Source organism: Aethalodelphis obliquidens, unplaced genomic scaffold (assembly GCF_003676395.1).
Source record: "Aethalodelphis obliquidens isolate GAN/ISIS:26980383/991018 unplaced genomic scaffold, ASM367639v1 scaffold37, whole genome shotgun sequence".
Lineage (NCBI taxonomy): Eukaryota > Metazoa > Chordata > Mammalia > Artiodactyla > Delphinidae > Aethalodelphis > Aethalodelphis obliquidens.
In genome coordinates this window covers 4808665-4832006 of record NW_020837981.1, presented here as the reverse complement: position 1 = coordinate 4832006, position 23342 = coordinate 4808665, and the positions used below count along the sequence as shown (strand labels likewise).

The window sequence follows — 23342 nt, the reverse complement described above, 5'->3', positions numbered from 1 at the left end:
TGCATCCACACAGGAAAGGGGCTCACAATCGGTGGGTCGGGAGCTGCTTTTGCCACACACTTCCAAGCGAGCGTTTGCTTGGATCATTTATCTTGTACGCGTTAAGAAACCACCATTAGGTGTTGGGGGGAGGCGCTACTTTGCCTGAAGCCCAGCCAGTCCGTGGCGGCTCCGCGCACACCGCACCCGCCTGGCTGCCAGCGCCCGCCTGGAGCCGCCTCCCGCCCGGGGTCCCTGTTCCCCCGGATCCCGGACGCGGTCTCTCGTTTCACGTCTCCCCCTTCAAGTGCGACCGGACAGGGGCGCCGGGCAGTGCTTTCGAATCTTCTGCGGCTTCCGGGGTTCCCTCCGCGGCGGGTCGGACAGCACCCGCCGCGGGCGCCCAGTGCGTCCCCGGCCCCGGGCTCGCGGCGGCGGCGCAGCTCGCTGGAGTTTGACTCTCGGGCAGCGGCGCCGGCGCGGAGTCTCAGGCGGCGGGAGCTAGGCGAGCCCGGCCGCTTGCCCTCCGCACTGCGCTCGGATTGGTCTCTCCCAGACAGTGCTAGCCGAGGGTTGGCTGCGGGCCGGCTGAAGAACAGGTGCACCTTACCGCCCGGACTCGCGGAGCAGCCGCCGAGGAAAGCGGCGCGGCGGGCCCGGCGACCGGCGGCGGCCAGGCCGGCCCCTCTGTGTTGGAATGCGGCTCTCTGGCACCTGGCGTTCCGCGGCCGGCCCGCTCAGCCCCTGAAGGCGGCGCGAGGCCCAGGGGCGACGCGGGCGGGCGCCCCGGGGAGCTGGCCGGGTGCGGCGCCCCGAGGATGCCGGCGCGGCTGGAGCGCATGCAGGCGGCGGGCGGCAGCGGCAGCGGCAGCAGCAGCAGCAGCAGCAGCAGCAGCAGCAGCAGACGACGCGGGGCCCCGGCGCACAGGAGGCCGCCTGCCGGGCTGCAGACGCGCCCCGCCGCTCCCTGACCGGCCGGCGGCGCAGGGGGCCAGTCTAGCCCCTCTTCAGAGCTCCTCGCCGCCACCTCCCCGGCCCGCGTCCCCCCCCCCGGCCCGCGCCCCCTCCCCCGCTCCTCTCCTCCCCGCCCGCCGCCCGCCTCTCGGGGGGAGGGGCGTGGGGGCAGGGAGCCGATTTGCATGCGGCCGCCGCGGCCGCTGCCTGCGCCCGAGCCCGCCGCCGCCGCCGCCGGAGCCCGCGCCTGCGCCCGGCCCGCGCGGCCCCATGCCTCTGGCGCGGCCCTCGGGGGGGCGAAGGTGAAGACCGGCTCCTAGGATGAGTGAAGGGGCGGCCGCTGCCTCGCCACCTGGAGCCGCTTCGGCAGCCGCCGCCTCGGCCGAGGAGGGCACCGCGGCGGCTGTGGCTGCGGCGGCGGCGGCGGCGGCGGCGGCGGGCGGGGGCCCGGACGGCGGCGGCGAAGGGGCGGCCGAGCCCCCCCGGGAGTTACGCTGTAGCGACTGCATCGTGTGGAACCGGCAGCAGACGTGGCTGTGCGTGGTGCCTCTGTTCATCGGCTTCATCGGCCTGGGGCTCAGCCTCATGCTGCTCAAATGGATCGTGGTGGGCTCCGTCAAGGAATACGTGCCCACCGACCTGGTGGACTCCAAGGGGATGGGCCAGGACCCCTTCTTTCTCTCCAAGCCCAGCTCCTTCCCCAAGGCCATGGAGACCACCACCACGACCACTTCCACCACGTCTCCAGCCACCTCCGCCGGCAGCGCCGCCTCTTCCAGGACGCCCAACCGGATTAGCACCCGGCTGACCACCATCACGCGGGCGCCCACTCGCTTCCCCGGGCAGCGGGTGCCCATCCGGGCCAGCCCGCGTTCCACCACGGCACGGAACACTGCGGCCCCCTCGACGGTCTTGTCCACGACAGCCCCTTTCTTCGGTGGCAGCACTCCGGGCTCCCGACCCCCGGTGCCAGGAACCCCCAGTACCCCGGCCATGCCCTCCTGGCCCACTGCGGCATACGCTACCTCCTCCTACCTTCATGATTCGACTCCCTCCTGGACCCTGTCTCCCTTTCAGGATGCTGCCTCCTCCTCTTCCTCCTCCTCGTCTTCCTCCTCTACCACCACCACGCCAGAAACTAGCACCAGCTCCAAATTTCGTAAGTAAACACTGTGTCTGAACTCTGATTTACTGCTGAGTTTCCATTCTGCCCTCCTGTTGTCCTTTCCCCTCGCCAACGCCTGTCTTCTAGCATCCTTCACCCCCACCCCCACCCCCCACTCCATTCCAGGTTTGGAACACGGAGTGAGAGAATTAAACCTGGCCACAGGGGAGGTAAAAGGTGCCGGCCTTTTCCTGTGTGTGTGTACGTGGGGGTAGGGGTGGTGTGAAGCAGAGGGAGATTGTCAGCCAAGCTCCACGGGCCCTACTTAAGTGGGTCCCAAATGAGAACTAACTCCCTTCAACGGGTTAAAGCGAGTGCAGACCTGCTGGGGAGCTCTGGGATCCGGCTCCTGATGAGAGCTGGGGAGGAAGGAAGGAGAGAGGGAGGGAGGGAGGGGAGGGGGGAGGAGGGCCTTCCCAAAAGCACTGAGCCCTTTCCCCGCCCGTGGGAAGGAGAGAAAGAAAAGCACATGTAAATCGACCGACGTTAAACCGCGGAGGGAAGTTGTATCCATGTGGGGGTGGGCTGGGGTGTGTGTGTGTGTGATGATTTGATGGAGATGTTGGTACGGTGAAGCTGTAGACACTTCCAGCAGCCCTGACCCGGGCAGGGACCAGGAAGGGTTAATTAGAAGCCATTGTGGGAGGTAGGGAAAGGAGGCGATCCATGGCGAAGGGCTAAAGTGATCACCTCCTACCCTGCCCATGGCCATTCCAAGGTGTAGAAACGGATTCTGTGGCCGCCGAGACTGAGTTAACTAGGGGGAATTATGAAGGGATCCCTGCAGAGCTGCCGCCTCTAGGGTCCTGACGGAGGAGGAGTTTTTTCAGCTCTGCCAAGCGTTTGCTTTGTTCGATTCCCAAAGGTGGAGAGTGAACCTCCTCTCCCCTCCCTATATGCCTGAAAAATTTAGGCAAAATGGGACAGTTCTGTGCACTCAAGGGTGAGAAAATCACCTCATTTGAAACAGGTCACTCTTTGAATGTAGCTTCTTCACCCTTGGCTCAGTTGCTGCCACTACTGGCCAGTTTCCCCAAGCATGATAGCTTTCTATCTGTCTAGGAGGTCTATATTTTCCCTATACCTTTATACATGTTTTAGATGACTAATTGACCTCCCAGCACCCTCCCACCACCTCACCTTGTTCTTATTATAAGGAAATTTTAGGAAGGTTCTTAATCTGACTATCAATCAGGATCTGAGAACAGTGTGTGCAACCTGTGAAGGTTATTTAGGACAAACCCCCAGCCTGCCAGTTCAAGTTCTGTGCAAGGCTTTTCTCCAAAAACTGCCTGGCTATGCCTTCTTTATACTGTATTTCTGTTTTGAGCCATAACATCTGGAGGGGAAGCAAGACTGCTCATCGTTAACTCTTGAGTAGGAGTACCAAGCTTTCAGTCATCTGGCAGTTTTTCATTTCTCTGACCTGTGGTCTTAGCTGGGGTGTTATTTAATCCTTGAAACTTTTTTGTTTTTGGATTTGTTGTATTTGTGGCTAAAGTCCAAGGAGAGATATTCCTTATGCTTTTACTCTGCTTTGGAAAAAAAAATAGGCCAAAAGATAAACTGAGAGACAGAGAGGAGAGGGGAAGGGAGGGAATCTGCCACAAACCAGAATGGCAGTCAAACTGGTAACTTGCTGCTTCTCTCTCCTTTGGCTGAAGCAGTCATTTTTGAGAGCACATTTTCTCAGGAGGTGTGTAGAGGTTTCTCTCAACAAATCTAGCTGCTTGAGTTTTGTGGATGAGTAAAGGATGTGCAAGTGTATGTGCAAACATATTCAATGGATTGAAAATAGATGCGTTTATCTTGAAGACCCCAGGTTTTTTATCTTTTCTTTTGTTACAGTTGATGTGAATAATGGAGTGTGGATGTACTTCTCAGCCTTGTGTGTGTGTTGGGGGGCTTGCATATGGGGGGATATTTCATATTCTTTCTGAATTGATTTCCTTGCTTTCCATTCCAGAGGTCTTTAAAGAAAAATCCAAGGTAATTATTTTCTACCCCTCCATGCTCCCTTCCTACATTCTGTAGAAGGGAATGGCAGCCTGTTTAATAAATAATGATTATTGACACGGCTCTCAGCCCCAAGGAGTAGGGTGGTGGTGCGGGGAGAGGGGGGGAGAATCTGTAAATGGTATCAATGTTCACTTAGACATAGAAGCAGTATTTGTTTTATGTGTATCTGAGGTTCAGCTCTTGCTCTCTTTTAAACCTTCAACAAGGAGTTGAATTAAGGGATTTGCAAGTATGCAAATCCAGCAGAAACTGACCTGGTTTGCCTATATCAACAAGGGAAATTTTAATGAAAGGAAGATTATGTAGCTTCCATAAAAGATGAATTTAAATAGGTAGGTTGTACGAGTCCAAGATTGTAGGATGATTAACAAAAGGAAATAAAGATTTCATTTGAGGCGTCATCAGCACTGCTGAAAAATGGGCTGAATATCTTGCATTTATATTTTTCACTTGTTTTGATTATGTTAGCAAAGTTCCCAGGAGAGAAATTCCCCCCTTTTTTTTTCTAGCTCCTACTTCCAGACTTCAGTAGATTGTTTTTGCTTTTTTTTTTTACGTGAAAGGCATGGATTGTGTTGTAGCACCTGAGGACAACTAAGAATGATGCTTTTTTTTTTTTCCCTTGAGACTAACTCACAAATTCTTTAATTGCCAGGGTCTATGGTTTTAAATTGAACACAAGGCCTATAGAATGAATGTCTTTGGGCTCGTCTTAGGGCAGTCAGAAGGATCCTGTCTGTAAAGGCAGCACAGCTCTGGAGTGGAAGAGGCCGGTTCACTCTAGAATAAACACCCTTGCTAATGGGTAATAGGGTTTTTGCAAGCAAAAGCTGTATTTGCTGTGGGAAGGCCCCGTTTAGGAGACTGTTTCTAATTTTCTGTAGGATTAAAGGCAAAGAAAGATTGAATTTGAAAGGCAGAGGGAGTAGAAGAGGGGTTTGGAAGTTGACTCTTCTCATCCTGCAACCTTTAGAACATGAGCCAGACCAAAACTTTCTTCTGTGTTACTGGGGTCTCTTGGGTTCCCAAATAGTTGCCCAGGACTTGCCTTTCCTTCCGATGCTTTAAAAACAAATATCTTGAACGTACTGCCTTTAAGAGATTATTTCCCCCCCAAATGTCTTTGAAGCATTTTACAGCTGTAAGTGTAGGGTTAGTTTACACATTTTTTAGTCCAAAGGAAGGTTTACTGCAGACAGTAGAGGAACGGTGATTTTGACCAGTGTGTAAGCAACCTTTTATGGCACATTGAATTGTATTTTCAGACTTGAAAGGCATATGCATGTGTAGAATGTTGTCAGTGCGCATGTGGATTGTTATTTTACTCAGCAGAAAGCACTGTTTAACAGATAGAAGACCAGAGTCCTTGGCTAAATTCAAGTACTAAAGACAAAGAACCACTTTCAATGGGTTATTCTTTGGGTCATATTTGGAAGGTATGTAGCTAATTCCAATGAGTAAGATCACAAATCTTGAATAGTGTATCTAGTAAAGAAATAAATATAAAGTGTATCATTGATGTTTAAACATGGTAGGGTGATCATTTTAGTATAACCAAGTCTACTTAAATCAAACTTTACCCAGTCAAACTTGTAATTTTGAAGCGTTCCATTGATAACATTGACAATTTTCTTATCTATCCTCTTTCTTTTTATACATTTATTTATTTATTTATTTTTGGCTATGTTGGGTCTTTGTTGCTGGGCTCAGGCTTTCTCTAGTTGAGGCGAGCGGGGGCTACTCTTCGTTGTGGTGTGCGGGCTTCTCATTGCGGTGGCTTCTCTTGTTGTGGAGCACGGGCTCTAGGCACATGGTCTTCAGTAGTTGTGGCACACGGGCTCAGTAGTTGTAGCTCGTGGGCTCTAGAGTGCAGGCTCAGTAGTTGTGGTGCACGGGCTTAGTTGCTCTGTGGCATGTGGGATCTTCCCGGACCAGGGCTCGAACCCGTTTCCCATGCATTGGCAGGCGGATTCTTAACCACTGCGCCCCCAGGGAAGCCCTTATCTGTTCTTTTTAAACATCTTCAGTCTTTCAGTAAAAGTACTCTGAGTTGCTTTATAAGCAGCCTCAGGTATAATTTGTTTAAATAAAGTTTACTCCTATGTTGTCTTCTATCTATTGATACATGAATCGAGGCCTTCAGAGGAATTCCAACATAGAAAGGACTGACCCCAATCATGTATGGTAGCCAAAGTGAGAGGATTCAGAGTTTGAGATCAATATTTCTTATGAAATCCAGTTGAGAGCTTTGTTTATGAGCACATGCTGCAGCCTGAGTATGTTTTGATTTCCTTTGGCCTTAATACAGGATTACGAGGCTTTTCTGCTTTAGTCAATTATACTGTACATTTTACTCTTCAGACACTTACCTTTTGCTTCATGATCCTAACAGAAAAAAAAGGAGGGGGAGGGGTGTGGGCATAGAATCGGCAAGGCTCTTTTTAGAACATTGTTAATTTGGTCTCAGTGCCTTAAGGCTGTGGTTGAAGCCTTCCTCCTCCGCTAGCTACTCGTGACTGAGCTAGAAGGGGTTGGCAGTGCTAATTGAGAGCTCCTTTTGCATGCTTGATTGGTGAATCCAGCCACCTTTGTATCTGTGCAATTTCCCGGACAGCCTTTTTTTTTTTTTTTTTTTTTAACACAGTGTTGATCCACGTATTTGTCAGAAAGAAAAACAAACAAACAGAAAAAGCTGGTGTGTGGCAGCTTCTCTCTGTTACTAAAGAAACCAACTTTTCTAAATCCAGGTTGAGCCGTAAGCAAGAGTGTCCGTGCAGAGTTTGAAAGCAGTGCTGTCCTGGGAGGTCTAGCGTTTGGAGGAAAAAGATCTCTCTTCCCCCTGGCATACTCGCCTGGCTTTTCCCCCTCTACACAGCGCAATGAGAAGAAGGATGATTTTCAGCTCCCTTCTTATGTAGAAATTCTTTCCTCATAACCTCTCCTATCCAGTGCCAAACATATCTCAATATTGTATCTCAGGTGTCAAAAATGGAATGTGAAAGTTGGCCCTGAAATATGTAAGAGCAAGGAAAGAGCCATAAATCTAAGTCTGTAAAATGCTTTTGAATTGCTTGTGAATAGAACTGAAATTCATTTTTCTCCCTTTGAATCTGTTTTTATCTTTAGACTTTTGTGTTGGGTGAGGCACAGAGCTGGTACTGCCTTGGCAAATACCACTGAGACATTTTTGGATCCTAGAAATTTTACTTGTCTACACCCAAAAAAGTGTTTCCTCCAGAACCATGTACATATGGAAGGCAGGATGGAGGAATAGACTCAGTTTAAAGCTTTGTAATATCAGGATGAAAATGTACCTAAATCCATTCATGTGATTATTAATGAAAGTAGTAGGACGCATGGTTAGTTTGGTTTTCCATCTTTACCACTTTTTCTCTGAGGACTTCAGGTACTCCTGCCTTACCCAGTCTTTTAAAGAATTGGATCTACCTGGCTCTGTCTGAAGGCCCCTTACAGACTTTTGATTATTTTATTTTAGCTCTTTATTTCTTAGCTTATATTATAAGCAGTAGTCATTAAAAGAAATTTTCTTAGATATTCTTAACATTGCTTTGTCATTTCAAGTTGTTTTAAAAGTCAGCCCTTTTGATAAGACATGTTAGATTAAGTTGATGTAGAATGTTCAGAAAAAAACTACCCATTTATGCAATTGAGTTATTAAATTGTCTTGGTGTTTTATTTTTTAATTAAAAAACATTTTTTTTGAAGATTCCAAAAACTCGATGGAAGACTAATGGCCATTTATTGTCCCACATAGATTGATTTACAAATCATACTAATTTTGGCAGTACTTATTATCTGATTCCGTAAAACAGTTGTACAATTGAATATGCGCTATTATATACATTCATATAGTTATGTTTTTGTAATGTCATGTTTTGATTTTTAAATTTATTTTAATGAATATTTATTAAACCCTGATTTGGGGTATTACTATGCTGGTAGTTAATTTAAAAAGTCTATAAAAGTAATGGTTTAAAAAACAGAAAATTAAAATAAAACTTCAAATGTATACAACATTCATTCTCCCATATCTTGGACATAGGCGTTTTTTTGAATGTGTCTCTTAGTTTGAACTTAGCGTCTTTTTCTTTTTCTTTTCCATAAGCCACACCTCTCATTACTTGTTTCTTCTTCAAAGACACTGGTGAAGGAATTTTAACCCAGATTTTTCATAGATACTATAATATCCCCCCTGCCCTGGAAATCTTTTATAGTTTTTTTTTCTTTTACAGTTTTCTTGCCCATATAATTCAAAGTAATTTTCTTCCTTCCTTCCTTCCTTCCTTTCTCTCTCTCTCTCTCTCCCTCCCTCCCTCCCTCTCTCTCTCTTTCTTTCTTTCTTTCAACAACTCACCGTTCGTAGTTTCTTCAAAGCATTCAGCTATGTTTTAATAGAAATTACAGTTATCTTTCATTTCTACAATCATATATCATTGGCTTTCATAAAATTTAACTAAATTACATAATCCCAATAAGAACAACTGATATAAACAGGTTTGTTACCCCCACTGAGTGTTGGTAAGCATACAACCCAAAAGGAGTTTACAGAGGTGTGCAGGCTTCCTTCAGGTTTACCTGCTGGCTGTGACCTTCTCACAGTGCAGTGGCCCTGACAGTGTCCCTCACACTGGAGGAGTGGTGACAGCAAGCTGGCTAAGGATTAGGAAAGTGCCTCCTTTGTAGGTAATAGTATTGAAAATGTAAGTCAGTCATGACCATATATTTCAGGAACTTCAGTGGGCGGATGACAACATTTGGTATAGAAAGAAAAAAACCCAAAAAACCTGTAGCCTTGAATACCATGATAACTGTGCAACCTCAAAGAACCAGTTTATTCTCTCTGAACATTAACTTCCTCCTCTGGGATAATGAGGGGGTGATGATAATAACCTGCTTCGTATACCACTTCTAAAAGAGCTTATAAGCTGCAAACACTCTACTGTTTTTATGTCAAGAGAAATGGGAAATGGATAGACTAGATAGGTATTTTCATCCAAAACCACATTAGGCCATTGAATTCAGTTGAAATATTGGAGCTAGTTTGCTGTATCTAGCTTGAGGGATCTTCCATCACAAGGAGGGATGATGATTCTTGCATGCCCTTGGATCTCTCCTGTATTCCTCTCTGATACCCTGACACGCACAATAAAATATGGTGTGGAAATCTCCCTCAAATCATCTTGGAAGTTTAATCACAAACTGGAGCCCACCATTTCTCATCCTTTGCTTGGTGGATGGTTTGTAGTCTGTTTTGCACATATGTTTCTCAAAGAGAGGAACTGAAATTTGGGAGAAAATGAGTGAGATGGTTGAATTATAATTATCAGGAAATCTGAAATCTGCAAGAATCTGAAGATTTTTGATGAAAGAAAGGATGCCCTTATGGTTCCTTTTAGTTCCATTCCCACACTGTCTTATTGTCATTGAATCTTTGGAGTTTGGAGAGAACTTTAGTAAAAATGGATCATGTCTGCATTGCATTCTCTTCCCCCTCTTAATTGAAGAGTTATTGTGGTTTAGATTCCAGAGGATTAATGGCTTGCTTGTGCCCATCAAAGAGCTCTTTTAGATGTATGCTTTTGTACTTCAGGGAACTTTAATATTAGCATTTTGAAAACATCTTGCTTCAAGTCTGTGTTTTTTGGAAACTTCATCCTGAATTATATTTCAAAGTATTACTTCTTTTTGTTATGAGCCTTTATTTTTCAAGACATGTTGGTGATTGTACATAAATCATAGATTGCCATTCCCAGGCATACAAAGAGGCTAGTCAGAAACACGCCTGTAAACTGAATTCAGAATTTAGTTTAATAATAGAAGTTCAGCAGCTTCCAATGATAAGATTTTGTCTTTGAGGACTTTTCCTAGAAGTGATAGTATGTGTCATGGATGCAGTATACACTGTAAGAGCAAGAAAAAAATCTTCTGAATCTATGCAACTACTTTAGCAGTAATACATTACAGCCAGGGTTATGAGAAGAGAATTTTTATGCTAAGCATTTGATAAGAACTCTTGAACATATTAGCCTACTTCCTAAGATACCCTTCCTGTGACTACATATGACCTTTGGCCTGATCTTCCAGTGAATTGCCAGGGAGTTAGAATTTCACTAAGAGAAAAATCACACCCTTATCATCATTTTGGGTTCAGACTCTAATTGATTTCTGTGCCTCGAATTTTACTTTTAGACATGGGGAAGAATTCTTCACAGAATCTCAGTCTTGGAAAGGGCTTGAGAATTTAGGTAATAACTAGAGCTGCCATTTGTCGAGTTTGACTATGTGCTAGGAGGGTCCACACTTTACATACTTTGTCTTATTTATTTATTGAAACAAGGATTAAAAGACAGGCATTTAGGCCTGTAGCCTAGTCTGATTATCTAAATTATGCAGGTAATCGAGCTGGGCTTAGATTGGTTATATAATTTGCCTAGGACATGTGTAAGTGGCATAGTTTGAAGAATCAGGAAGATGGGAAGATCATTTTATAGGTAATCTCTTCCCACTTTAAATCCTAAGGCATTGACACAGTGTTGATATATCTATGTATATTACCTGTTTCAAGCCCCTAGCTCATAGCCAGTGACGTTTGCCATTATAAACTGCATAAATGGCACATCTGCTCATACTTGTTCTTTGCTATAATAAAGGGAGCCTTTAATAACCAGAGAAATTTCCCTGGTTTCCAGTACAAGGAGAAATTCAGGGAGATAGTTCAACAAATGATAAAGAATGTGTTCTTCTAAACTTCTATTCCTTGATCTTTTTAACTCTCTATTTCCTCCTGTGGCTGCTTATAGGTGATTCAATAGAACAGTGACAGAAAACAGTTATAGACTTTATTTCTCTGCTTCCTGAAATCTAGCCAAAATTGTCTTCTCTGCTCATCCTAAACTTGCTTTTGATTGCAGTGGTTACTGCATCGTATGCTGAGAGTGGCCTGTGGAAACGTGTCAGGGAACATTTGGAGTAATAGCCTTGAGGTTCTCCTGACCCTAAAATACCAACCCTACCAAGTAAATGTTGGGTGTTGCACGTATGCAGTGTTTCCTGCAGAGCGTCTGAATTCCCTTTTGGAACCATCCTGCAGGTTACCCACCATTGACTAGCCCATGGTACTTAGAAGAGGAACTTTGGTGAGACCCTGATAGTCTGCCAAAGATACCACCAACTGGACCCAATCATTACTTACTAGTTTGATTTTGATGTGTAGCAAGGGTCCCTAAGAACAGATTTTCTGAAGGTTAAAATGAAAGATGATTGTGATGTTTACTTTTGCTAACTTGTGAAAAGAAAAGAGAAATAGATCATATACTAAGATCAGGTTATATAGTCTTTGAATAGCTATGCTGAAGGGTAGGAATACTGTAACGTCAGGAAACCAGTATTGTCAAAATCCCATAAGACTGTGAATGAATTCTGTAGACTAAGAATGACGCTGTACTCATAAGGAAGAGAGGGAATGAGATTGCTTACCCAAACTTATTGTTAAACAAAAGTTTTTGTCAGCGTGATGACAAATCTAGAGACTCTAGGAATAGAAAAGTGAAAATGGGGTGCAGCAATGTTTATATTAAACACTGTCTTGACTGAATTCTATTTAACTGAGTCTTCAGTATGAGACTCTTTTCTGTGTTAAAACAAAAAACTGACAAATGCCCTCTTCATGCCAAACGGTCACAGTTGGTAGGGCTTCTGCCATCAACAAACGAGAGGTGTGTTTTCCAAATGTTAGTTGTATTAGCTCCCAACCTACTGTAATTAAGTAATGTATTTAAATAATATTCAAACCAATGAATTAATTGTGGTTTTTATTAGAACTAAGTTGATTACTTTCGATATACTCCATAAAGAGAAGTCACTGAAAAAATGCTTGTTGAAGAAGTTGTGAGTAATTTTAAGGGACAATATATTTATATATCCATAAGAAATCTGCACTTGGATTGTTTCACATGTGGCTTTAAGTTCTCATTCCTCAGTAAATGAAACTGAAAAAAATCACAGTATACATTTGTGGTGTGGTTTTTCACAAGAAAGGAAACAGAAATTTATTCAGTGAAAAGTCTTGAATACCACAGCCAAATATTTGGCAAGCGAATGTGCATTTGTATGTTTTAGGTTCAAATAAAAGAAATAATAAATAAAATAAATTTTACTTTACCCATGTGATAGATTTACCAAGCCATTAATTCGTGTTTTTAATAATTTTAAATATATTGGAAAATGTTTGCTATATAATTATCTAAAACTTCTTGGGTAGAAAATTATATAAGATGCTGATTATATAAAGCTATGTCGACTAATAGATTTAATAAATAGTAACTATAGTCAGGGAAAGTATGCAGAATTGTTAAAGGTGATGATTTCTGGATTGTGGAATAGGAATGCCATTTAATTTATTGCACTTTGCTGTAGTTTCAAAGTTTTATTTAATGGTCATGAATTATCTAATTAGAAGTTATTAAACTTTTGAAAAAGTAAAGAATGAGATCCATGAATCAGTTCAATTATTGGTCTCGGTTCTGTGAAGATGTTTTTTTCTAGTCTAGGAGTTTGTGTCTTCATTGGTGGTGTCAGCATTAAAGTGTTGGCCGAGTTGGGTTCCTGCTGTGAAATGCAGATGTGGAGAAATATAAATGCATTTCATTTGCTCATGGGAAGTAATGCCTTATTGAAGGCAGTGTCTCACACTGGGCCTTGGATTATTCGCCTTGATCTTATAAGGATAAAAAAGATGGTAGCTTTACTGTGTTACTCAATGGCTCTTCCAGTCTGCAGAAGTTGGGCAGTCTTTAGTAGTATTGCTAAGGATGGATATAGCCTGTAGAAATCAACCAGTTGTGGGTATACTAACCAATTACCTGGTCTTTTTTAAGGATCAAATGACAGGAAAATGCAAAGGCTAATTTGTAGCGCTGGGTCTTATAAGGGAGGGCTTAGGTCACATACAAACAGGTGGGGTGACCCATTCAAAGATTTACTAGATGCTCTAAGCCTCTCAAAGAATCATAAGGTGTTTATTCACATAAAAAAGTTAGGTGGTTGGAAAGAGGTGATTTGTAGGACACATAGTCTTTAATTTGGTCATGAGTTGTGCTCAGAGTCTTTTAACATAGCTCCCCAATACATTGGTGAGCAAAAAGAGAACAAAAAAATGATTCTGTATACATAATGTTAAACATCAGAAGTCAAGATAGTGATTGTCTTTGGGAAGGCGGCAGGTAGTGACTGGAGGAAGACCAAAGATACGGGGCTTTAGGATATTGGTAATATACTAATGATCTGCGTACTTATCACATAGGTGCGTTCTATTTCCCAGAATTCACCACGCTGCATGCTTGTGATTTGTGCACTTTTTATATACATCAGTACAAACTTAACTGTATCAAAGAAATCTTTCAAAACACTCCTTTGGCCTACACTTCATGTTCCCAGGGTGGTAGCCTGAATGTGTGGATTGTTCCACTTATAGACACTGGATTGTAATTCCCAGTGTTTGTTGTTCATGCCTCACAGTCTAGTAAAGGCAGAGAGGGTCTTCGCAGCTTCAGCAGCTTCCTTTGTTCTCAGGATCCTGGCTTAGTGAGACACCATGGAGATGCCCACACTCCTTTCCAATTTTATCCTTTGTGAATGGATACCTTGTGTTTATATTACATAAAATTTTCTTTCACAAGAAAGGAGTGTTTCAGGAGTGTTTCTGATACAGCATAAGTTACCATGCTTTTCACACATCTTACACGTGTAAACCATACTTATTTCCAAGAGTGACTTTATACATACAGTTCTGCAAGCATTAGAGTGCGTGATACAAGAGAAAGCCAATTCGTTATCTGCATTTATGGTTTTGTCGAGAAGCCCACAACTTATATTCCAGCGAATAATTAAGTGTAATGTGTGATTCCAACTGGAAAGTATATTAAGCCCTTTCAGAAAGTAGTGATCAGAGCAGGCATAGGTAGTTTCAAGGGAGAATTTGTTTAGGCAGAGAAATGGGCAGGTGAGGCCAGGGGAGGAAAAGGTCATTAACAAACAGGTTACCGCTTTAAAGGGACATAACAGCTGGCTCACATCTGTGTGTCTGGCCTGGTGGGCAAAGAGGGCCTCTTGGAATTAACGAAACAGCTTCACCTTTTCCTTAGGGCAGGGCCTGATTCAGGAGGGAGGATTTGGGAGGACTTCGCTAGGTTGCTATGCGAAATCACAGTCAGGGTTGGTTCAAGGAATGTGCACAGTAATCTGTGTTATTTTCACAAGATGCAAGGTCTCCAGGATGACTTAGAGGGAGGAAGAAGCAACAAATTGTAAAGATTCTCCAAGGCTAATTTGTCCCACATCATTTAGATATGGTCTTGACTCGTGCTGAATCTGTTTAAGTATTGACTTCATTCCAGTGCCTCTTCAAAGTGCTGCAAGAACCAGTAGAATTGGTGTGTTTTAAAATGTTTAGTTTTTGCATCGTCACATCAACACAGCCCTAGATTTAACCCAAAATAGTAGCTTTCAGATATCTAAAAATTTGCAAGTGGAGACCCAAGGAGAATAACAAGAAGATATGCTTGATTTTTACTGCTTCATCTTAATTAACCTGTGACTCCAGATTTTCCGGAGGCAAGAAACTACTCTATGAATTGATTGCCATGCCATCCCTCTTGTTTCGTCTGAGGTCGTCTTTCCAGAAGCCACTCAGCACCTTTTGGGATTGAGTGCTGACACTGCATGACATTCAAAAGGCAAAGGCACTGTTGATGCCCTGTGTGCACTCATCACATGGTGAGGAATGAGAGGGGGAAGACACTGATGTCTCAGGAACCCTGAGGATGGACGTCTGGCTGGCCTGCCAGAGAGCTCCTCTTGTAGATGCAGGAACTACAGCCGTTCATTTACATATCGACAGCTAAAATTAGTTGTGTCACCCCACCTACTTCACCATAAAGAAGAAGATTCAGATTAAAATCAGATTCATCACTCCTGCGGGTTTACTTGGTTGCCCCTTGTTACCAGGTAGAGGGGCTATAACACTGTGTAAGTGCAAATGTTAAATTAGTATTAAGAGCCAGTGGTGTCTCTCCTATATTTCTTACTGATCAGATAATTTTCACTAATGTCAACATTTATAATAAGCCAGTTGACATATACTATTGTTATTTGCTTGGAATATTCTCAGTTTATCTATTTTTTATTTTTTTTGACTTAGATAAGGGTAATTTTTTTTTTTTTTTAGTTATTTGTTTAGGCCTTTGTGTATTTGATCAGAAGAGATTTTTGAAAGGAAGGCAGCAAAGCTGTAACAAAGTCAGTATTAAATCCGTGCTTCTCCTTTATCATTTGGTTTTTAAGCTTCTAAGTGACCTTCTGTGGTACCACATTGATGCTCATCTTTCATCATGAGCAGCTCTGAGTAATTTATGATAAATAATGAAATGTTGTTTCCTACAGTGCACTGCAGATGGCTGAGTGTTACAAAAGTCTAAAGAGCTCTATTACTTCTAAATGATTAGATAACACAAAAATGTTAACCCTAAAAAAAAAAGGTCCAGTAGCACATGCTGCTTGCTAAGCACAGTTCTTCCTGCCTGGTACCTTCTGATAGGCTCTGTGCATCTGAACTCTGCAGGGACTGGCGTCTGAACAGTTATCTTCTAGAATAGCAAGGAGAGGTTTATGCCTTTCAGCTAGTTGGGTTGGCTAGGAGCAATAGTGGTTTGTTTATTTGGAGTGGGGGAAGGGAGGAACTTGCAAAATTTGTTTACAGTTTGAAACCTTTAATTAACTTTAAACAACGGTGTTACCAGTGGCAAGGACTTGGATGCTAGGATGCAACAATTTAAAATGTTTTGTTTGAGCACAGATATTGAAAATGGATATTAAAAAGCAAACATTAAAATGATTTTATCAGAACAAAGCTTTATAGATGCTTTAAAAAATTATATAGATGTTTTTTCAAAATTAACTCTTATCAGTGTTGCATTTTCTCTCATCCACATGTACAAAGATGGAGACATAGCAAACATATATCTGATTTGTGACTCTCAGCTTTCTTGTCATACTCTGTAGTGTATTAGTACAGTTGTTAAGTGTTGTCCATAGTGAATATGTGTGTTCTCATCCTTGTTGCCATAAAATAGCTGCATATCTAAGTGTTAGGGTTTGAAGCCTTTAATTGCCAGGTACAGAAAGTCTTTATGTACTACATCCCATTGTGAAAATTGAATTAAATTGCTGGTCAGGGAGCCCTTTATACTGCCAAGAGAGTCTCTTTGTGAGCAAAACGTAGAGAAGGGTGGTCTTTGGCCAGTGGTACTTCTAAACTCAAACACTTTGCTGAAGTTTGCCATAGAACTTCCTCACATTTCCCCAGACATTATCACTTTGCCAAATGAAATCATCTGTTCCCCCTACTAGAACTACTTTCTTTCTTCCAGATATCAGCTATGAGGTATGAAATGAATTGCATAAAAATAAATTACACATACTGCATTTTGGAAAGTGTACCCTAGCTGTCCCATCAATTATTCTTCACTGCTGTGCTGGGAAGTCCATTTTAACCTCAATTATCAGTTGCATGCAATCAGTTGAACCTCTGGACCTTGCCAAAATAGACATGGTTTCGTGCCAGGAAGATCAGGCTGTTTGAATGTTCTAGAATACTTTTGCTTTAGATGAAAAAGGGTTGTTGTCCTGTCCCATGGGAGAGAAAGATTCAAGGAAAGAAAGCTGTTTGATGCATGGACTATATGGCTTCCCTTCTTGACCATCTACCATCTAAAGTTTGGTGTAGGTAGCACTGTGGTATTAGCAGTACAGTCCACTTCAGGCATCTGAGCAAGGACTCTGAAGTTTATAGATTATCCAGGATTTTTTTTAAAAAAATAAATAAATAAACTTATTTATTTATTTGGCTGTGTTGAGTCTTCGTTGCTGCGTGCGGGCTTTCTCTAGTTGCAGCGAGCGGGGGCTACTCTTCGTTGTGGTGCGGTGGCTTCTCTTGTTGCGGACCATGGGCTGTAGGCGCACGGGCTTCAGTAGTTGTGGCGCACGGGCTTAGTTGCTCCACGGCATGTGAGATCTTCCCAGCCAAGGGTTCAAACCCGTGTCCCCTGCATTGGCAGGCGGATTCTTAAGCACTGCGCCACCAGGGAAGCCCTATCCAGGCTTTTTAAAAATCTCCATATGCCTAGTCTACCACTTCCTCTTTGATGCTCCACCATGTTGTAAACTGTGAACAAAAGAATCTGATGAACAGGAGGTGATTTCCATGGAGCCTAGGGAGAGGCTAGAGAGTCTTACCCTAAGGAAGTTTATATTTCTCTGTATAAGCTTGTTAATTCTTACTTTTTTTTTTGCTTCCAAGGAAAATTGGAAATAAGATAATTAGAAGAGTGGTTTTCAATGGGAGAAAAGTAATTAAGGCACAGTGGGAAGGCCACTGGGCCTGGTTTAGGAATGTAGGCCTCCTGCTGTCACTCAGTTGTTTGACACCTCAGGGCAGACTCCTCAAGCTCTAAAATCTCAGATTTTTCTGTAAATGAGGCTGTTGGACAAGGCATTCCCTGAGTGTCCTTTTGGCAATGAATCCCTGAGGCCAAGTTATAAATTTGAGATGAAAATATTAGTGGAATTTTTTGATTACTAATTCTGCTGGCGTTTTCCCCGCCCTACCACCAGCCCCCTTTCTCTCTTTTTCCCTCTTTCACATAGGTAGGCATACATACATATACACACGGGTATTTTTGGGGCGGGATATTTTTGGTGGGATATTTTGCAGTTCAGGATTTAGTAACCCCCATGTTTCAGTGTGCCTCATAGGTGTGACTTGATTACATCCTAAAGTCCAGGGACCTTTGCTTGTTTACAGTTTTAAAAAAGAATTCCTTATCCTTCCCCTGACAGATGTAGAGCTTGGTAGCCAGCTGTAGGTCTGTTACTGCAAAGTATATATAGACATACATAGAAAAGTAACTGGATGCCAAAAATAGAGGTATGAGGAGGCCCTCAGGAGTTACTGGCACACACAAAATATTTCGTTTGGAAGTATAAATAAATTCATCCAGTTCTAGATAATAATCACAATATCTTTCTCACTGAATTAAACAGAATTCCTAGTCGCCGAATTTTCCAGAGTGTTACAAGAAGAACAGAGGACTAAGGAGCGCTATTTCTAAGGCAGTATTATAAATGTGTCTAAGTGTAAGGCATTATTTCCTGGCATGTTGGTTGGCATGGGGATTCTGATATCAGAACGTGGTTCCGTCTGTTAGATGTAACCTAGCTGTGCGTTAGAGCACAGCTCTGACCCGGGACAGAGTCAGAGTGACATTAATTCACACCTGAGGTGGCTAATGTTGATAGTTTACCTTCTTCTTAGAGCACCTTCCTTGTTATTAAATAAGGCATGTTCAGTATAGAAAATTAGAAAATATAAGTAGTAGGAGGAGAAGTCAACTGAGTTCTGCCATCCAGAATAAGAGAATGATTCTCTTTTTGTTGAATATTAGACGAATTTTTTCCTCTGTGAAAATGTATTTTTTTCAAAAATGAAATTATACTCTAATACTCTTTTAGCTATCTTTTTGCACTTTATGTTAAAATATTTCTTTGTTCAAATATCTAAAACTCTATCTATAATGTGGTTCTGTGCTGAAGTATATGGCCGTACTAAAATGTAATGAGCTTATCACCTGTTGAGAATTTAGTTTGTTTCAGTTTGGTCATAATTATATAAAATTCTACCCTGAACATCCACAGTATGGAATGAAAACTTTTGGCCAATATATGTGCCCCAAAACTGTACGTTTTTCATCTGAATTCCTAAATTCTCAACCAGAAAGACTGAGCAATTCACTTTCCCGCCATTATGGTGTCAGAATGCCCACTCTTTCCATAACCCCTGCTTCCACTGCTGTAGGCGTTAACCTATCATTGACCACAAAACAAGCAAACCCACAAAAAAACCCTTTGCCAAGAGGATAGTTTTAAAACCGTATCTTGTTGGTATTCTGTCTTTCATTTCTCTAATTCAAATGAGAGTAAACATTTTAGATAGTTATTAAAATGGAAGGTGGATTTTGTTGGGGAGGTTCCCGGGCCTTTCGTGTCTGCATGCACTGTGTGGCCAGGTGCCTCTGCACATCATCTGGGGCTTCATCCCACTGGGGGTGCTGCAAGGAAGAGCTGAGGATCGAAAGTACTAAACTGCCCAGTGTAATTTAGTAACAAATTTTCCTCCCCTTAAAACCCAGAAATAGTGTTGTGGATAGAAGGTGGGTCACGGTCATGGTCATAGTCACGAGGAGTCAGCAGATAAGGAATAAGGTGCAACTCTTCTTGACTAAGTGACCTTAGGGGCTGCAGTGCCTTGGGTTATTTGCCTAAATGTTAACCTCTATGTCAGCCTGTACTAAATGTTAACCTGTACTTATATAGCTAGTAAGATTCTGATAAAGAACACAAGCCTGAACACACACATACGCATAGACCAAAAATAATAATTCCTAAAAGTGCAGAGGGCTTCCATTGTAACTTTCTCCGTGAGTACAGACAGTGCTTGGGGACAGTCCCCATGCCTTCCATCCCTGTCCTGTCCAGGATGTCCTCAGTGTTCTGCTCAGGAGTGTTTCCTTTCCACTCTTCTGCTTCATGGTGTGGATGTTGAGCTGGAGATGAGGCTCAGCTTCCAGGAAAGAATGGCGTCTTCTGCTCTGCACCTGGGCCTCGTGCCAGCCGCTGCCTACTGCTGTTCCCGTTAATAAGTGCCATGGAAACCCAGTGAGCTCCAGGGGTGGCAGAGAGGTGGGTGAGCAGCAAATCACTAAAAGACCCTAGATTTTCAAGTGTCGCATTATAAAAGTAGAACCGGCTGAGAAGGAGCAGGGCCAGGCCAGCATCCTGTAGCCCCCTGCTTTTTTTGGCATCTGCTTCCCTTTGGCTGAGTCTTCTCCATGAGGAGCAGGGAGACTCCCTGCTCCAGTTTTCTGCATGGATTGGTCGGGCTGAGATGCCCCTTCTCTGGCATATCACTAACACTCAAACGAGAAATTGATTAATTTGACTTGGATTAAACAATCAGAATCTGTTAAAGCTTTGCTGATTATTGACAGATCTGTCCTTTGAGCTTTATGGTTTTAAGATCAAGTCAAGTTGCCTTAGCATCTGTCATGTTGTCCTCTTTTTTTTTTGACATTTAAAAAAACCTCAAAAATGTTATATCACAGATTGATAAATTCTAATGACACCTCCAAATTGACAGACAAGCATATTGAGATTATCAGTTCAAGTATCCTCAGCAGTCTTAACCTCAGCTGCCCAAAGGGAAAGTCTACCAGTTTAATCTAGCGGATTGTTTTTTGGATTCCATTTAATGTGGGTGTTAACTTTTTGTTTTGTTTTTCCGCTATCTGATGCTATTACCATCTAATTAGGTTGAAAATCAGCTATTAGAATTGGAATGCATTTAAGAGTTGTTATTTTTCTTCTGATCATAGTTATACTCTTCAGGATGTGACTTATAGGCTGTGTGTACACGTGGGAGTGTGTGTACTGTAGAACAGTGGTGGATGTTAAGTCTGGAAGATTAGGTTCAATCTAAATTTTGCCCCTTATTGGATACCTGAGCTGGATGGAGTCTGTCAATTTCCTCATCTGCAGAAGCTGAGATAATGGTTACATCTTAGCACAGAATGCTGCTGTGAAGTGGATCTGACAAACCAAGGTGCTGAATAGATTGATAACTTACACACTGATAGCCAAGGGATGTTTGGATATATGAGAATTGGGGCAAATTGAAGTCATTATGAGAGGCCAAACTTTATTTATGTCACGGGGTAATGTTTTCCTTTTGGGATATTTTGTACAGTACTTAGGAACGGATAGTTTGCAAAGTAAAATTCAAGCTGGAAAGCACTGTAGAGAGGAAGAGACTGATGCTGTGAAAATTTAAATCCTACAGCGGTGTTGACTCAAAAAATAATCAGTCTCCGGGCATCAGGACATGAATTTCTCAGCCTTTGAGAAAGGCAGACTCAATGAGCATGCCCTTTCAGTATGATTGCCCCAGAAATGTGGGATGCTCTGTTTGAAACTGAGCTCTGTGTCAATCCCTGATGTCTCAATTTCTGACACGCTAAACACAAGCAGAGAGAAAATGTGCTTCTGAGGAGTGGAGAACCCTCTCTCTCATTTTCTCACTATCCTGTCTCATGCCACTTCTCTTCATGTTGATTGTTCTCAAGAACTGATTCTTAGTGCTGAGTAAAGAACACTTTTCTAAAGCATTTCTTCCAAAGTGTATCTTGATAGATTCTGCACACTATAAAGCAGGATTTCATTTGCTGAGATGATATAAGATGACTTATGTTTCTGGAGAAAGCTAAAATTTATCTCATTGACTTTTTCCTATTCTCATTTTCCTCTTTTCCATATAAATATATAAAAAAAAATCTGAGTATAGTAGATTTAATTTCCAGAGAATGAGACTTGAGGGTTTTGTTATCTCTGTTTATATTGAAACATTGTGTGATTTTAAAATGTTTATTGTGGCTTAAGGGGGAAATGTATCTGTTCAGATGAGTTAGTGGCATGAACAAGCATGCCTGATTCCTCTTCCTCACAGCTCTTATCCAGAACCTTCATTTTGCAGTGACTTTTTAAGCACCTACTGTTTGCCAGATGCTGTTTTAGGTAGCCGGCTCCTGGGCTGCCGTAAGGATGAAGACTGATTCAGGCATTGACCCCCTGCAGCATTCTAGTGGGGGATTCATATAGGAACACATACATAATTTCTTGCTGATAGCTTCTTCCAGCGAGAAATGCTGAACAGGATTATAGGATAGAAAGTTTGAATTTACATAGGCATTCAGGGAGGCCTTCGCTGAGATCATGGTTGTTGAACTGAGTCCCAAGTGTGAGAAGAAGCCAGCTATGGTAATACCCGGGACAGAAGTGTATCAGAAAGAGAAAAAATAAAGTTGAAAGGGCTTGAGGGACAGAAAAATGGCCGGTGTGCCTGGGCATAATGAGTATGTCTAAGAGTGGTAGAAAGTGAAGTGTGAGAGGTAGACAAATTAAGGCCCTTAAGGAACTTGGACTTGATTATTGTGATGGAAAACCAGGGGGGGATGTAGGTAAGGGAAGGCTTTAATATGTGTTATGTTTTTATCCCTCTGGATCCTGTGTGGAGCTGCATTCTAGGGACTGCAGTTGCAGACAAGAGACAGGTGAGAAGGCCATTGCAGTGTTCCAGCTAAGAGATCCAAGCAGCTTAGACTAGAGTGGAGACAGGTGTGGTGGGTGTGATGCACTGTCACGTTGGATGTGCCCTACAGATTGGAAGAAGGACTTCTGTGAAGAGAATGTGGAGTGAATGTCCTGAGTAAGAGGGGGCGTGGTGGCATCACTAACTGAAATGGGCAGGATTGAGAGAGGAGCAGGATTTGGGGGTGGGGTATAGAGATGAAAGTTGTTTGAAGCATCCTGTGTTGTCTGTCCTTGTTAGATGCGCAAGTGGCTATTTTGAGATGGTAATTGGATAGAGAGTGTAATGGAGGAGAGTAGATGCCTACTGAAAGAGCAAACAAGAAGGGCAGTGGTGCAGGGGAGTGGATATGGGTACCTGTATCAGCAGGGAGGGGATACCCAGCAATGTGAATTGGGAGGAATTTCTCATAGTTGCAATGCAGTGAGGACGTTTTCCGTAGTTCTCAACCCTGCTTGCATTTGCATTTTGAATCCCATGGGGGAACAATAAACTATATATATATATATGTACCCATGCTTGGATCCCACCCTAGACCAATCAGAATCCTTTTTTAAAGGGGGGCAGGGGAGTGGCAGACTTCAGTAGTTTTTATAAAGTTCCCCAGGTGATTCTAATGTGTTGCCAGGGTTGTATGGGCAGCTAGATTAAAGGAAAGGAAGGGATGAGCTGCTAATTCCTTTAGGGAAGTGGCTCTGTAACTAGGGAAGTGGAAGCATCTCAGCAGAACCTACAACCTGTATCCTTTGAGAAGAAAAAGGGTAGAAATGAGGGAAGGCCAAGTGCTGCAAGGCTGGGGATGGGAATCACATGGTCCCTACCGGCACCAGTGGCTGGAAACAAAAGCCAGCCAAGGTCCTTTGTTTGCTGTGGTTGCCCGTGTCCGGGAAGCTCAGGAGATGGCCCGTAAAGAGGACAGCAGTGAGAGGAAAGGGAAAGGGTGGATTTCCC

At 43.1% G+C, this 23342-nt stretch overlaps 1 protein-coding gene across 3 annotated transcripts in view; it reads left to right on the top strand.

The window, feature by feature from the left end:
• The first annotated feature begins 1227 nt into the window (after positions 1-1227).
• NRG3 (neuregulin 3) overlaps positions 1228-23342 on the top strand; it is a 1055004-nt gene continuing 1032889 nt past the window's right edge. For 2 of the 3 annotated variants that reach the window (XM_027129706.1, XM_027129705.1), the window contains exon 1: positions 1255-2092. In XM_027129706.1, coding sequence (XP_026985507.1) covers positions 1255-2092 — 838 coding nt within the window. Of the gene's footprint in view, positions 2093-23342 lie in introns of all 3 variants that reach the window. The other variant, XM_027129707.1, reaches the window with a different exon arrangement.